This window comes from Eleutherodactylus coqui, chromosome 1, assembly GCF_035609145.1.
Source record: "Eleutherodactylus coqui strain aEleCoq1 chromosome 1, aEleCoq1.hap1, whole genome shotgun sequence".
Taxonomy (NCBI): domain Eukaryota; kingdom Metazoa; phylum Chordata; class Amphibia; order Anura; family Eleutherodactylidae; genus Eleutherodactylus; species Eleutherodactylus coqui.
Genome location: NC_089837.1, coordinates 403099043 through 403114135, shown reverse-complemented (window position 1 = coordinate 403114135; position 15093 = coordinate 403099043). Strand labels below are relative to the sequence as shown.

General features: G+C 43.2%; 1 protein-coding gene across 2 annotated transcripts in view; it reads right to left on the bottom strand.

The window, feature by feature from the left end:
* UGGT2 (UDP-glucose glycoprotein glucosyltransferase 2) overlaps window positions 1-15093 on the bottom strand; it is a 268510-nt gene that overhangs the window by 248453 nt on the left and 4964 nt on the right. For both annotated transcript variants that reach the window (XM_066580528.1, XM_066580538.1), the window contains exon 3: window positions 14362-14492. In XM_066580528.1, the coding sequence (XP_066436625.1) occupies window positions 14362-14492 (131 nt within the window). The remainder of the gene's footprint in view (window positions 1-14361; window positions 14493-15093) is intronic.

Genomic DNA, 15093 nt, shown 5'->3' with positions numbered 1-15093 from the left:
ATTTACATGATGGCAAAAATGGTGCCCATTACAACAAATTTATCAGAACGGTGTCTGCAAAATAATTCATTTGGTGCAACTTGCCAGACTTTTTTCCTGACTCTGACCTTGAATATGAATTTTTTTACAAAATATTTTTTTTTTAAACGTGCTCATTGTTAATAAATTTTTTAGAATTGTAGAGTTGGAATGGACCTCCGGGATCTTCTGTACAGGTTATGACAACTAACCACACAGGTAAAAAGCTGCCTCATATTAGATAAGTATTAAACAGGGGTTTCACTTTAAGGAATACAAAATTATATCAACATAAGACAACGGTTTATGAAATGTGTCTAAAGAACGGAACATAAATGTGTCACGCAATATATTGTGTCCAGAGTTAATTACACCACACTCCTTTTCCCAGTAGGTGCTTGCTTAAAGTATTGATGAAAACTACAGATCAGTAAAATTTATGTTTCATAACGGATTAATTCTCGCTGGAGTATATGTATCCAGATATTCAATAAACGGGTAACATTAAATCACAAAGGTTCAATAAAAGGGAAAGAGAACAGAAACATATTTGGATATTCATGACGCAGTTCGGTCTATAAAACACCTAACATTACACTGCGCCAACAATACGTTCTGATAACACTGAAGTGAACCAGGAGCTTTGTCACTTGATCAGGGACACTCCCCACATTATTATCTACCTTCGACTTAGAAAATACATCTTTCCGAGACTGCAGCGTTACCTTTATTTATATTCTCATATAAATATCTATATTTTATTGTCTCATTTGTAGTCATTGAAAGCAAGCTGTGTATCGATCATAGTCGTTTCCACACTGGAATGTGATTCACATTAAAGGGTTTGTCCCAAAAAGATAATATTTTGAGTTAAATCCATCCCATCATTATAGACATTTTTTTGTATCTACACTTATTAAAAAATGTTTCTATCTACTGATATTCCAGAACTATTGTTAGAATAGCTCCACCTGCTTCTATAGAAGAGACTTTTTGTGTCCCGTCCACCTCAGCAAATGTTCAATGAGTGGTCACAACTACCGTATTTTTTACTCTATAGGACACACTTTTTTTCTTCCAAAGTAGGGGGGAAAAGTCAGTGCATCTTATAGAGCGAACGTGCCGAAATTTGGACCCGGCAGGCAGTTGTGTGATAGGGATCGCACATCTAATCAAACAGCTGTCATCTAGGTCCGCTCCAAAGAAGAGGAGAGCCGCCCGTACGTATAGCCGATTTGTGAGCGCCGGCAGGAACTGCAATCATCCAAAGGATCAGTAAGTCATCTTTTTATGGTCAGTTAAGTTGCAGTCCCAAGTACGTAGCGAAATGATGCAACATGACAATCTCTGTATAAAACCACTAGGTCCCATCATCTTGCACCTCCTTTGTATTAAGTTCATTAAGCAGACTCTGAAAAACATCTCACTTTGCTGATACAGATATTTCACCATACCATATATAGGTCATATATTTCACCTGCAAAAGCAGCAGCATCACATTTTCCCCCTATTTTCCTCCTCTGAAACCTAGGTGCGTTTTATCAAGTCCATCTTATACAGCGACAAATCCAGTACTCAGTCTTGCTCCTCTGCAGTAATGCTGTCTAATCACTTGCTCAACATTTCTTCTGACATCAGAGAAGACGCAGCAACTTCAGAAGCAGCCGCTCATCACTGCAGAGATCCTTGAACATAGCCCATGGAGCAGAGAGAAGGAAATCAGAGCAAAGTGGAACAATTTCTGAGGTGAACATGGAACACAGATCGCAGGTAGTGACTGCGAATAGACTGCAGATACAAAAAATGTGTATAATTGTGGGAGGCCCTACTGAAAAACTGTATCGTAAGTAAACAAAAGCTATCCCAAATTTTTATTTCCTTTGTTTTCTTACCAGTCAACCAAAAAATGTTTATTATTATGGGCTACATCATAACTATAACTATAAACAATATATTTCATGGCACAACTCCTGTAAAGAGACAGTATACTGAAGCCCCATTTACACGGGGATGACAGTCAGGCAACAGATGGAGTGCATATCTCCTGTGATTAAGCAACCCTTAAAACAATTGGGCAAAAAGCCTGATTGCTTTAGCAATCCAAGCAGGCTTGAATTAAAACCTATTTACATGGGGATGACTGTCGGGCAAATGATGCCCGACACTTGTCCCTGCATGTAACTGCTCCTGTGCTATTGCACAGGATCGAGTATACATACATACATACATACATACATACATACATACATACACACACACACACACACACACACGTAACGTGAAGCTCCCAGGCCCCAATGCAAAACCTGTTACAGGGCCCCTAACTATAATGCTTTACTCATAGTACTGGGCTCCCTATATGGAGAGGCCTTATGGGTCCCCTAAGGCTCCTGGGGCCGGGTGCAACCCCATGCCCTATGGTTACACCAGTGTGTATATTATATATTACTCACACACACTCACACACTCACACACAGTGTGATTGTTCTCAGCAAGAGAAACCAAGCAATCTTGTAGATATGATACCTTTTATTGGCTAACAAAAATACATGATGTTACAGCAAGCTTTCGGGGATATCTCGCCCCCTTCGTCAGGCTATTAAATGAAACATACACACACAAAACAGGTCTCAGTGTGCATGCTCAACCTGGATAAGCAGAACTTCTAGTGGACATAACCAGTGGTAACCAGGTAAAAACAAACATAACAGGGTATTTGGGTGCATTTTACAACAGGTACATGTATTTTGGATAAATCAATATATTTTTACTCATTGCTTTTTCCCCCAAGTAGGAGAATGAGGGGTTCTTTGGATTGTGGGTATTCACACTTCAAGACAACAATATATTCCTTAACAGAACATAACATTGCTTAACGACCCTGGGAGGCTTTACTGAATAAGTGTATGGCAGGTATACAGAGACTATCCCAAATCATTATTTCCTTTGAATTCTTAGCAGTCAAACACTTGCCTAAAGTTGGAAAAATAATCATCTGCTTTTCTCAGCAGCTAAGCGACACCTTTCCTGCTACATGTAAAGGCGAAATTAACTTTTAGGTTTTTAGAAAGACAAGGTCATGGCCAACGTATACAGTAATGCTGGATCTCCTATACATCATCCATCCAGTTAGACCTCATGAATAGCATCCACTATCTAATGGGCGCTTCTCGTCTTGCCCTATCTGGTGAACCACTCCCTCCCAAATTTTATTTTTTCTTTTTCACTTTATTCTTTCTACAATCCTCCTGTGTGGTTTTTTTTTTAAATCTAAAGCAGGCTTATGATGAGAACTTTACAAATTTTCCGTGTTGGCTTGGGATTCAATAACTCTTAGACATTACAGGAGATATTTACCTCTATGCTTTCTTTCAATGTTACCAATACACAATTATTGTAAAAAAAAAAATCCCTTCCCTAGAAGGAGTTGTCGGAATCGAATGAAACTTTCTATGTGTGATTGTAATGTTGATATAAGTAAATGATTACAATATCAGAGCAAAAGGATGATTGAATAAGGAAAACTGAACCCTTGAAGGCAAGTTTTAGTATCCTGTTGGCTGCTTCTACTTTGGAAAATGTAATATGGGTGGCTATGGTGGTATACAGGTTCTGTATTATATCCTGCAGCATATCGGTCCATATTTGCTTTAATTGAGCCTCCAGATCGTGAAAACTCATAAGCTGTTGACGTTGGTGAGCTAGATGGTTGAATACATGTTCTGTTTGCATTAAATCTGGCCAGGGAACTGTGACAATGTTGTGGAGGCATTCTTGTGACCCCTTTGCTGTGTGTGGGCGAGCATTATCCTGCTGGAAGACGCCTCTTGGAAGCCACCATGAGAGGAACACATGTGGCTGCAGGTTTTCCTGAACATATCTCTGAGCGGTTATTGTCCCTTGTACCACTACTAGGGGTGACCGACTGTCGTATGCAATACTCCCCAAACCATCACACCAGCAGTGGGGGCAGTGTGCTGCTCCACAGCAAAGGCTCACCTGTAGGTCTCCAGACACGAACATGGGCATCGTCAGTGCTCAAACTAAACCTGGATTCATGGCTGAAGACAACCCTATTCCACTTCATATCAGTCTAGTTTTGTCATTCACGACAGCACTGCAAACGGAGACTACAGTAGGTGGGTGTCAGTCAGTATACTTACTAGGCACTGTGAAGCCAAACATCTTCAGCCAAGCACCTGGAAATGGTTGTAACAGACACATGGGCCTGTAACAATGATGCCACCTGTTTCTTGATGGCGGACAACTAAACAGTTGGGAGCTGTTAGTGCTTGTTGGATAATCAGACAATACTCTCCCCTGGTGATCTGTCGAGGGTGTACTGAGCCCAGTTGCCTTCTATGTGTGCCCTCTCATATCTCCTGGTCCTAAAATCTCCTAACAGTCTGGTCAGAACGGCCCAGGTGACGGGCAATTCGTCGATATGGCCATCCAGTTTCTTGCATTCCAATAATGCGCCCCTCTCAAACTCTGTTAACCGGGCAAAAGCTCTTTGATTGTGTCGTAGAGGAGTCTAGTGGTCAACAAGCTCTACATAAGCGGAAAACGAAGTTCACTACACACAAGGAGCCTCCGAGAGCCTTTTCATAGGTCAAGAATGAAACCACTCTTAAGGCCTCAGGTGGCAAGACCTTTCACGTAATCACCCCACAACTCTAATCATCTGCATATCTGCCCGAGATGTAACTGCATGCTAGTTTTGCAGCAAAACGACAACTTCTTCCAGGTGTTTGATTTTTTTTTTACAAAGAGTAGCGATCTGAGCTGTAATGTTCTTTGAACATTAAAAAACAAGTTTGAACTTTAAAGAAAAAAACTAATTAAAATTAAACAATAATGCAAAAAAAGAAATAGGCAATATGCTACAGCGGTAAAAACTTTTATACTTAAATCTTGTCAAAACGGTTACAGTTCCCCCGTAGAAAGTACAAAACAAAATTGGGCAACCTTGTGAACAGAGCATGCATGCGTTACTTATTTTCTACTAGGTTGCATTTTAGTCCAGAGCTCTAGTAACAATTCTGCAGGCTTCAGACTGGAATTCTCTAAGCATTGCCTCATTGGGGCAGAGTTATCAATGCATTTATGCCGATTAATGAGGCCCCTGAGCCAGAAACAACAGGCAGGGCTTCAGAGCCTCACCAGGAGCTACTCATTTACAGAAGATTTCCAACTCTTTTTTTAGCTAGAAAAGTGTCAGCAAACACCACTAGATCCAACATGATGGTGTTCTCAGACTCCAGCAGGTTCACTGCGGGTGTGATAAGCACACAGATGCCGATGAATCCCCCTCCTTAGAATCACTAGAAGTTACACATCAGGTAGGATATGAACTACATATAGAAGGTGTTCAAGAAGCAAACATACATTTAAAGATTAAAGGAAGTAACATTCTATTTCTTAACGTACAGTTTCACAACTGCTACAACTTGTATTTACTCTTAGGCTGGGTTCTCGCGGGGTGTAATTGCCGCAGAATGTCCATGCAGGCTTTCTGCATGGACAATCTGCCCGTGGCTTTTTATCCCGGAATAGCCAGCAAAGTTTGCAAAAATCTTGTCCACACCCTGCAGCCGATCCGTTGTGGCCAAGCCGCTCTGAAATTGGCATGCCGCCTGGAATTCAAAGACGCGGCATGTCGGCGGAGCCTGGCCGGAGATGTAGATAGTCGCATCTCAGAGTAGCTCCTGCAAGATCCGACATTCCCATCCTGTTAGGCCTCATGTCCACGGGGAAAATCAGATCCGCTGCAGATTCTACATGTAGAATCTGCAGCGGGTCCCTCCTGCCCCGCGGACATGAGGGCTGAAAATAAGAATTTAAAAGTATTTACCATCCGGCGCGGGCGGAGAAAATCAGCTGTTCCTCACGGCCGGATCTACATTTTCGGCCGGCGGATGAATTCCTGACGCCGGCGGCACGTCGCCGGCACGTCGCCGACGTGCCGCGCGCATGCGCCGGGCACATCCGCCGAGCCGAAGCAAGGAAGATGCGGCCGTGAGGAACAGCTGACCTTCCCCGCCCGCGCCGGATGGTAAATACTTTAAATTCCTATTTTAGGTCTCCCGCGGATCCGGACGGCTTCCATAGGCTTCAATAGAAGCCCGCGGGAGCCGTCCCCGCGGGAGACCCGCACGAAAATGGAGCATGGTCCGGATTTTTCCATGCTCCATTTTTTTTAAAATGCCTTTTATTGACGATCCGCGGGTATTTATCTACCCGCGGGTGGTCAATGCATCCCTATGGGATGCGGATCCGCATGCGGGAGATCCGCTGCGGATCTTAAATCATAATTTGCCCGTGGACATGAGCCCTTAACGGGACCCAGAGACGCCGAAAGGCAATCAAAAAGCAGCGGAGGCACAGTAGCAAGCTCCGGAGACAGAACAGACAGCAGCAGAGTTAATGGTGCGAGGCAAGGAGCGGGGGAAGGCAGATGAAGCCGGCGGCAGGCAGAAACAGCATGGCGCCGGAGGGAGGGAGCCGAGAACGCTCATACCGCGGCCCAGCACAAACAGTGCAGACACAGCACGTAAACTGGCAAGGTATGCCAGGGAGGAGGGGGGCAGAAAACAGGACTCCATAAGCCCAAAACAACAGAGGGGAGAGCGGGAGAGCCCACAGAGAACCACACAAACGGAGGGAGCAGGAGGGGAGGAAGAAGCTGCAGACACAGTACATGCAGAAAGTGAAAGTCAAAAGGAAAGAGCAGACAAAGCAAACACAACAACGGACCCTGCTAAACACAGCAAGGACAAGGAAAAACAAAATAGTCTACATGCTGTACAAGATCATGCTGGAAATAAGCAGGAAGTCACAAGTCAGGCAGACAACCCCAACTACAAAAATAAAGGTGCAAACAGTGTCAATCCAGACGAACACTACACAGAAGACAGCATGAATAATGCAAGCAGCCCAGGCATATGCACGCACAGCGCAAATCACGCAGACACCTCAGAAAGCACTATACGAGACACCTCCCAAAGTGCAGAAGATGCCGCCAAAAAAGATCAAAGGCAGGAGGACGAAAGGTGCGCCAGGGAGCCTACGTTGAAAGAAATATTCAGCGAAATCACTAAAGGCAACGCATCACTGAACAACCTTAATATGCAGATGGGGGCGATGCAAAGTAATGTAAACCTGCTACGGCAAGATATGAGGAAAATATCAGAGCGTCTGACAGAAACTGAACAACGTATAAGCGACGTAGAAGACGCAATACAGCCGATGCAACGAGACGTGGAAAAAAATCTGCATGACATACAATATCTACAGAACAAGGTAGACGACCTAGAAAATAGGTCAAGAAGGAACAACGTGCGGATTGTGGACCTCCCAGAAAAGACGGAAGGAAGAAACCCTGCAGAATTTTTTGAAACATGGCTGCCCGAACTGTTCGGAAGAAACACTCTAACTGCAATGTTTGCAGTCGAAAGAGCCCACCGTGTACCGACACGACCCCTCCCCCTGGGGGCTCCAGCCAGACCGATACTCATCAAAGTACTGCATTACAGAGACCGTGATACCATACTCCAAAAGGCCCGCGAAAAGGGTGAAATCCAATATAATGGCGTGAAAGTCTCCTTCTATCCAGATTTCTCCACGGAAATACAAAAGAAGCGAGCAACATTTGTAGAAATAAAAAGACGACTGCGAAACCTACAAGTGCCCTACGGGATGCTGTACCCGGCTAAACTGAGAGTGGCGGCGCTGGGCACGACACAATTCTTTGAAAACCCAAAAGATGCAGGTGCCTGGATAGATCAAAATGAAGAACAGATTCGGAGGGGAAGATCGCCGCGCAAGACACCATGAAGAGGCTGCACCTAAAGAAACGTTCATGCAAAGGGAACCGAAAATTTCTGAAAGGAGCTCCTGGGACGACAGGATGCATCGCGTAGGAGAATGGAGGACTGGTACCCCGATCCGATGAGACAACGGATCAGTGAGTTACATGTTGGGGGTGTCTGTTGTTTGGTCTCTCTCTCGCATATTAGGGGAATATTAGATAAGATACAGTTAAAAGGGATAAGGTTAAACGATAGAAAAATGATTCAGGGTGGGATAAGGGGAAGAAATGTCAACGTAAATGTACAAATGATAAATGTGTTGCAAATAACGAAAATATGTATAGTAAATGTGGATAAATGTCTGTACTGGGGGATGTGGGGGACCAAACCAAAATGTTACTGGAGAAGCCCTATGCGGAGAACAAACAGTAATACACATACACATATACGGGGCGACACGGGCGAGACACAAATACAGAGATGGGGACCCTCCCAGTGCGTCTCACTCATAAAAACAAAAAGGGGTGGAGGTGCCCAGAAAATAATAACCCTGCGGAAAACAAAAAACAAGGAAAATGGGTAGTAGGATAAGGGTCGTATCGTGGAACGTGAGAGGTATGAGTGACCAGACAAAACGATCAGCAGTACTGCAAGTCATCAAGGAACAAGGCCCGGCTATTATATGCTTGCAGGAAACACATTTATCAAAAGAAAATACGGACACGTTCAAAATAGGGGGGATGGGTCAGAGCTTCCACTCCACACACACGAGGTATTCCAGGGGGGTCAGCATAGTGATACACAGAAATATACCGTTTAAATGTCTCTCACGAAAAATTGACCCAGAAGGCCGCTTTATATGCCTACACTGCAGAATCTACAACTACACATGCATTATAGCTTCAGTATATATCCCGCCACCATATAATAACATGATAATGAGGCAAGTTATAGGTTTCATAACAGATAAACCGGACATTCCAGTCCTTATCATAGGCGACTTTAATTCGGTCATTAACCCTGCACAGGACAGACTAAGGGCAGGAAACGCAAACGAAGAAAGGAACCTGACACCACTAGGTAAACTAATAAACGAGATATCATTGATAGACATATGGAGAACACGGCACCCCACAAACAAACAATACTCCTGCTACTCATCCACATACCAATGCTTATCTAGAATAGACCTAGCGGTAGGGAATATTCAGATATATAGAGATATAACCTCGATAGAATATCTACCAAGAGTTGTTTCTGACCACTCCATCCTACGTCTGGACATACAGCACAGTAACACTGTGAGTCATTCCCAAAAAAGATGGAATCTGAACTCGCACTGGCTAAACATATTAAACAAGGAAATAGTGAAAAAAACACTAGAGGAATACTTCATATTAAATAAGGATACCACAAGTATGACGATTTGCTGGGAGGCCATGAAGGCATATATGAGGGGGGTATACATACAGCAAATCACACAGGCAAAAAAAGGACATAGAGAAAGAGGGCAAAAAATACGAGACAAACTAAAAGAATCAGAAGAAAATTACATAAAAGAGAAAACTATAACAACACTCAACCTATGGAAACAGGCCCAAGAGGCCCTTAATAAATACGTCCTAGAAACGGCAGCCACTAAAAATGGGTTCAGGAAACAGACATATTATGAGGAGGGAGAAAAAACGGGACATATGCTGGCAGTTATAGCCCGAGCACAAACTAGCCCCACATACATCATTGAACTAAAAGACGCACAAGGCGAGATAGTCAGGGACGCAACATCCATAAGAGAGATTGCACGGGAATTTTACTCCTCTCTGTATTCCTCGAAACTGGAAAAAACGGTAGAACAAATCGAGGAATACTTAGCGGATATAAGAACACATAAATTGACGGCGGAACAGACAGAGTTTCTAGATGCACCAATAGACTTGGAGGAGATGCAAGAGGCAGTAAAAGATATGCAAAATAACAAGGCCCCAGGGGAGGATGGTTTCCCAATAGAATTTTACAAACAACATGCAGACACTTTATTACCACAACTCCTGGAGACATGGGCGGGGGCGGAAAAGGAAGGGGAACTACCACAAACAATGCGAAAAGCAAAAATAATAATTCTGTTAAAACCAGAAAAGGACCCCCTGTTGATGGACTCGTATAGGCCGATATCGCTGTTAAACGCGGATGTCAAAATTATAGCAAAAGTTTTAGCCAAGCGGCTATCACAAGTGGCATCCACCCTGGTGCATCCAGACCAGAGTGGGTTTATACCAGCAAGATCAACGGCAACGAACATCCGTAGAGTATTTCTAAACCTACAAATACCCGTAGATAATACCGGAGACAGAATCATATGCTCACTGGACGCGGCCAAGGCGTTTGATAGCGTTGAGTGGCAATACCTGTGGAAGGTACTAGAAAAAATGGGCTGTGGCCCAATATTTGTGAGACGAGTAAAACTCCTATATGCTAGAGCGGAGGCGGATGTGTCCATCAACGGGGGGTCATCAGAAACATTCCCACTACATAGAGGGACAAGGCAGGGATGCCCACTATCGCCACTCCTGTTTGCACTTGCAATAGAGCCCCTAGCATGCAAAATTCGGTCACACCAGGAAATAGTGGGATTCATAAGAGGAAACATGGAGGAGAAAATCGCTTTGTATGCAGACGACATGTTATTATTTTTAGGGGACAGGGAAAAATCTTTAGAAACCACGATGCAAACAATAAAAGAATTTGGAGCCTTCTCAGGACTCGCTATCAATTGGACCAAATCCGAAATACTATCAATAGACACCCCAGACATGCAAGTTGCCAACAGAGAATTAACCCTGAAATGCACCCCAACAATTAAATATCTGGGAGTTAAAATTACGAAAGAGGTCAGTGAGTACGGGAAAATAAACCTGGAACCACTTATGGAAAAATGGAAACAAAAACTTCACATATGGAAAAAACTACCCATGACAATCATAGGAAGAGTGAATCTTATAAAAATGATATGGATGCCCCAATTACTGTATCTAATACACAACTCCCCACACTGGATAACACAAAAATTTTTCCACAAGGCCAAGGGACTGTTTAGAGAACTCATATGGGGAGGGAAGACACCTAGGATAAAATTAGAACTGCTATACAATTCAAAAGAAAAGGGAGGATTAGCCTTGCCCAATCCGTTCTCGTACTTCATGGCCTCCCAGCTGCAACATCTCAGGGGATGGGAGACAGAAGAAACACACGACGCTAGTTTCAGAATCCTTAAAAATCTCTTTAACGGATCACATTTGTTTGAAACCCTGGAACGTGGAGCGTTTAAAAAAAATGGTCAAAGTGCCCCCACGCTATTATTGATACATAAAATATGGTGGAAGACCAGAAACATGCTTGATATAAAAAACTGCACACAACATACCCCCATATGGAATAACCCGCACCTGCCAGAAATCAACAAGCTAAAAGGATTCCAAGGGTGGAAAGACAGGGGAGTTAGGAGAATGGACCAGATACTGGAGGGGGGGGAACTAAAAACCTTCGAGCAGTTAAGGCAAAACCACGACATCCCCAATAGTGACTTTTACAAATATCTGCAACTTAGACACGCTATACAAGCGGAAAAAAACACGGCGGAAATAACAATGGTAATAAATATAGTAGCGGACATAATAGGAAAAGCCACCACCACAGCGGGGAAAATATCTGTACTATATTCCCATATACAGGACACGGTCAATGCACACAACCCGTTATCAACAAGAGCAAAATGGGAGGCAGACATAGGGCCCATTGAGGAGTCGCACTGGGAGGAAATCCTACAAATGACACCCAAGCTATCTCTGAGCGAATCACACAGAGTCTCACAAATATTTCTAATACACAGAGTGTACCGCACCCCGGCCTTCTTACACAATATAGGAATGAGAACCTCCCCGATATGTGTAAGGTGCAAAACCCACACGGCGGACCTAATCCACATGCTATGGCGAAGTCCGAAATTGCACAGATATTGGATGGGAATAAGAAATGCAATTAACGCGGCATTTGGCATACGTATGGACTTTACACCATACGTGTGCATTCTGGGATACATACAGGATCTAACATTAGATGATCATGAAAAACTAGCGGTAGCCAGACTACTGTACATAGCCAGAAAAACAATAGCCCAGCGCTGGTTGGACGAAGAACCACCCACGCTGGGAGAATTCAAAAATAAGGTCAACCAAATTTTACCGTGGGAAAGGAGTAATTTACACTAAGCGTAAGACCAGTCAAAAATATCAGGACATATGGCTGAGATGGATACACGCCCAGAGCAGTAATGTTGGATCAAATACATAGGGAGTGGTGAGCCGTGTGGGGAGGCACCAGTAAACCGGGGATTTACTAAGACATAACAACGTATGTAATGGATATATATAAAGTTTATTGGGAAATGTAGAACAAATTACAGACTCGATATACAATAAAATAAAGTGGTAAGGAGTAATAGGGAAAAGTTAAGAAAGGAGGGATTGGAGAGAGAGAGACCGGGCAACGGGCAAAAGAAATATGACCCCCCCTCGAATGCAACAAAAAATCTAACCCTGAATCAATAAAAGAAAACAGCAAGAAGATAAGCAACACGAAGACCAAAGAAGAAAACAAATATATGTTACAAGAACTGTTATTATTGTTTACGACACAACACTGTGTTCATTCAGAGACAGTTTACCCAAAGAACAGAACGTTGAGAGAGAGATCTTAGGGGGGATGGGGGAGGGAGGGGGGTGAGGGGGAGGGGGAGGGAGGGAGGGGAAACCAAAGATTTGTTAAAAAAAATGTTTTAAAATATGCAAAAGGTGAAAAAGTTTAATAAAAAATACTTTAATTAAAAAAAAAAAGACGCGGCATGTCATTTCTTTCCACGTTTCCACAGCGGCCACTCTCCTCTCTATGGGGAGAGACGGCCGCAGCAAAATGCAGGGAGGCGCAGACGCTCCAAAATGAGCGGCAGTAAGGATGCAGGTTTTGAAGTTGGATTTCTCCAGTGCAAATCATGCGGTATTTCCGTGCGGTCATTCCGCAAGATTTCCATTGGATTTCAGTCCCGTGTGAACCCAGCCTAAGAGGTTTACTCTCTCCGCAAAAAACAGGAAATCATAGCAAATAAGGAAGTGATGACCCGACCTATATAGTTCAACCGGCGTAGGCAGAATAGGCGCCTGAATTTACCATTTTAATGGCAAATCAGGAGTGCATCATAAAAAGGCACATCAGAAAATGCCTTATTTTGCATATAACCAGAAAACAAATGGAGTCAAAGGAATTGCAGTTTACTTGTGTTATACTTCAATAGGAACCAGTAAAGCCCACTTAGATAATACAGCTACTCACCCCTGCAAACTAGGACTTTATCATTATTATTACTAGGGCTTATTCACGGCCGTGTGGGTCATGCAGCAGTGGTCTGTGTGAGCTGACAGAGAGCTCGCCATCACCACGTAGGACAGCAAGGGCACTGTGCATGACAGCGTATCCCACGCACACGGTCATGCGCAGTGTGACTTTATTTCTTTTATTCCCGCGCTCTATCTCATAGCAGGGTTGCGCATGTATCATCACCCATATGCAATACACTGATCATAGAAAAGAACAGGGCTCATGCTGCGTGATATGCGGTGAAATAGATCATGCTGCAATCTTTTTCACACGCATGTTTACACGATAATGTGAACGGATCAATGAAAATCCATATACTTTCATTGACTCCATTCACCACGTGTCATGCGTGCATCGCGCGTAATACTTGCCAAAACCACAGTAGTGTGAATGAGCCCTTAATCAATAAATTAGCGCAAGGTTTTAGGGCTCATTCACACAAGGCACATAATTGTGAAAAACATTCTACGCACAAAAAAAAAATTGCGGCTTCCCTCGGTCGGTAGAAATCCTCAGAATGACTTCTAATGCTTAAATAGAGCCAGCTGTCTTCTTTTCCCAGCGTTGGATGCAGCTAAACTCCCTCCCTCTCCCTTTTTTTCCAGCTCCCATAGGAGTCTATGGACACTCCTACGTTTTGCGCACCAAAGATAGTTCAAGACCTACATTTTTGAGCAGCAGGGAATTTCAGTCACTATTTTTTTAGGTGCAATTTTTTAAAATTTTCTAAAATTCCTTTGTCTGAATGTCTCCATAGGAAAACATTGGTTCCAATAGTCGCAATTTTTTGGCGCGGCTAACTTAGCTGCGCAAATTCCCTCATGTAAATGAGGTAAATACAAGGCTACTAGAATACGCTCACCGCTACAAGGAGACAGGACAAGCGACATATAGAAATAAGAACAGATGGAGGGATTAATGGAGGAGTATGAGAAATATGCTCATGGTCCTACAAGGGTCCTACACATCGGGATATCGACTTAAAACAAAAAAAGATGACGTCATATTTAAAAATCTATCTACCCTGCAAGAATTTCATGTCATTGGTGAGAAATAATGTTTACGACGATTCAGCACAATGACAAATAGTAAATCAGCACAGTACCTTTTGGAACATCTGCACAGCAGGAGAATACGCTCTTATAGAAAAGGCAAATTTCAGCAGACTGATTTGCAAGTTGGAAAGAAACTGGCCGGCTTTCTTTAATATCAAGTTGTAGTAAGAATATTCTGAATCTGAATGAAAGACGGAGAAGAAAATGAGAAGCAATGTCCATCAAACAAAAGTTGTAAAGCTAAACTTATATTAACCACTTAAAGATACCTTATCCAATCAGAATGCCGGTTGTTTATGGAAGTTTTACTCCGATGTTGTTGGGAAACTACATCAAATAGGTGTCCTATCAGATGTGACGTAATACCAGAGTCAGACTGAGGGTCCATGGGCCCATCCTTCGTCTATGCCCAACTCATCACATAGTCTATCTTATTATTGCACATGCAGGACATCCATATCATCTATAAAGTGTTCCCCAACTCCAGTCCTCAGGGACCGCCAACAGGTGATGTTTTTAGGATTCCCTCAGTCTTGCACAGGTGTTCTTACCATAGGATATCCTGAAAACAGGACCTGTTGGTGGTCCCTGAGGACTGGAGTTGGGGACCCCTGATCTAGTACACAAGTGTCTACCCTTACCTTGGCTTACATTTCTCATGATACAAAAATAACTATTTTTCAAGACGGCACAAGAATATAAGTGTTAAATGTATGCTTTTTTCCTTTTGTTATAAAACATGGGAACCTGTGATTGATGGATGGCATCCATCGGAGACATCC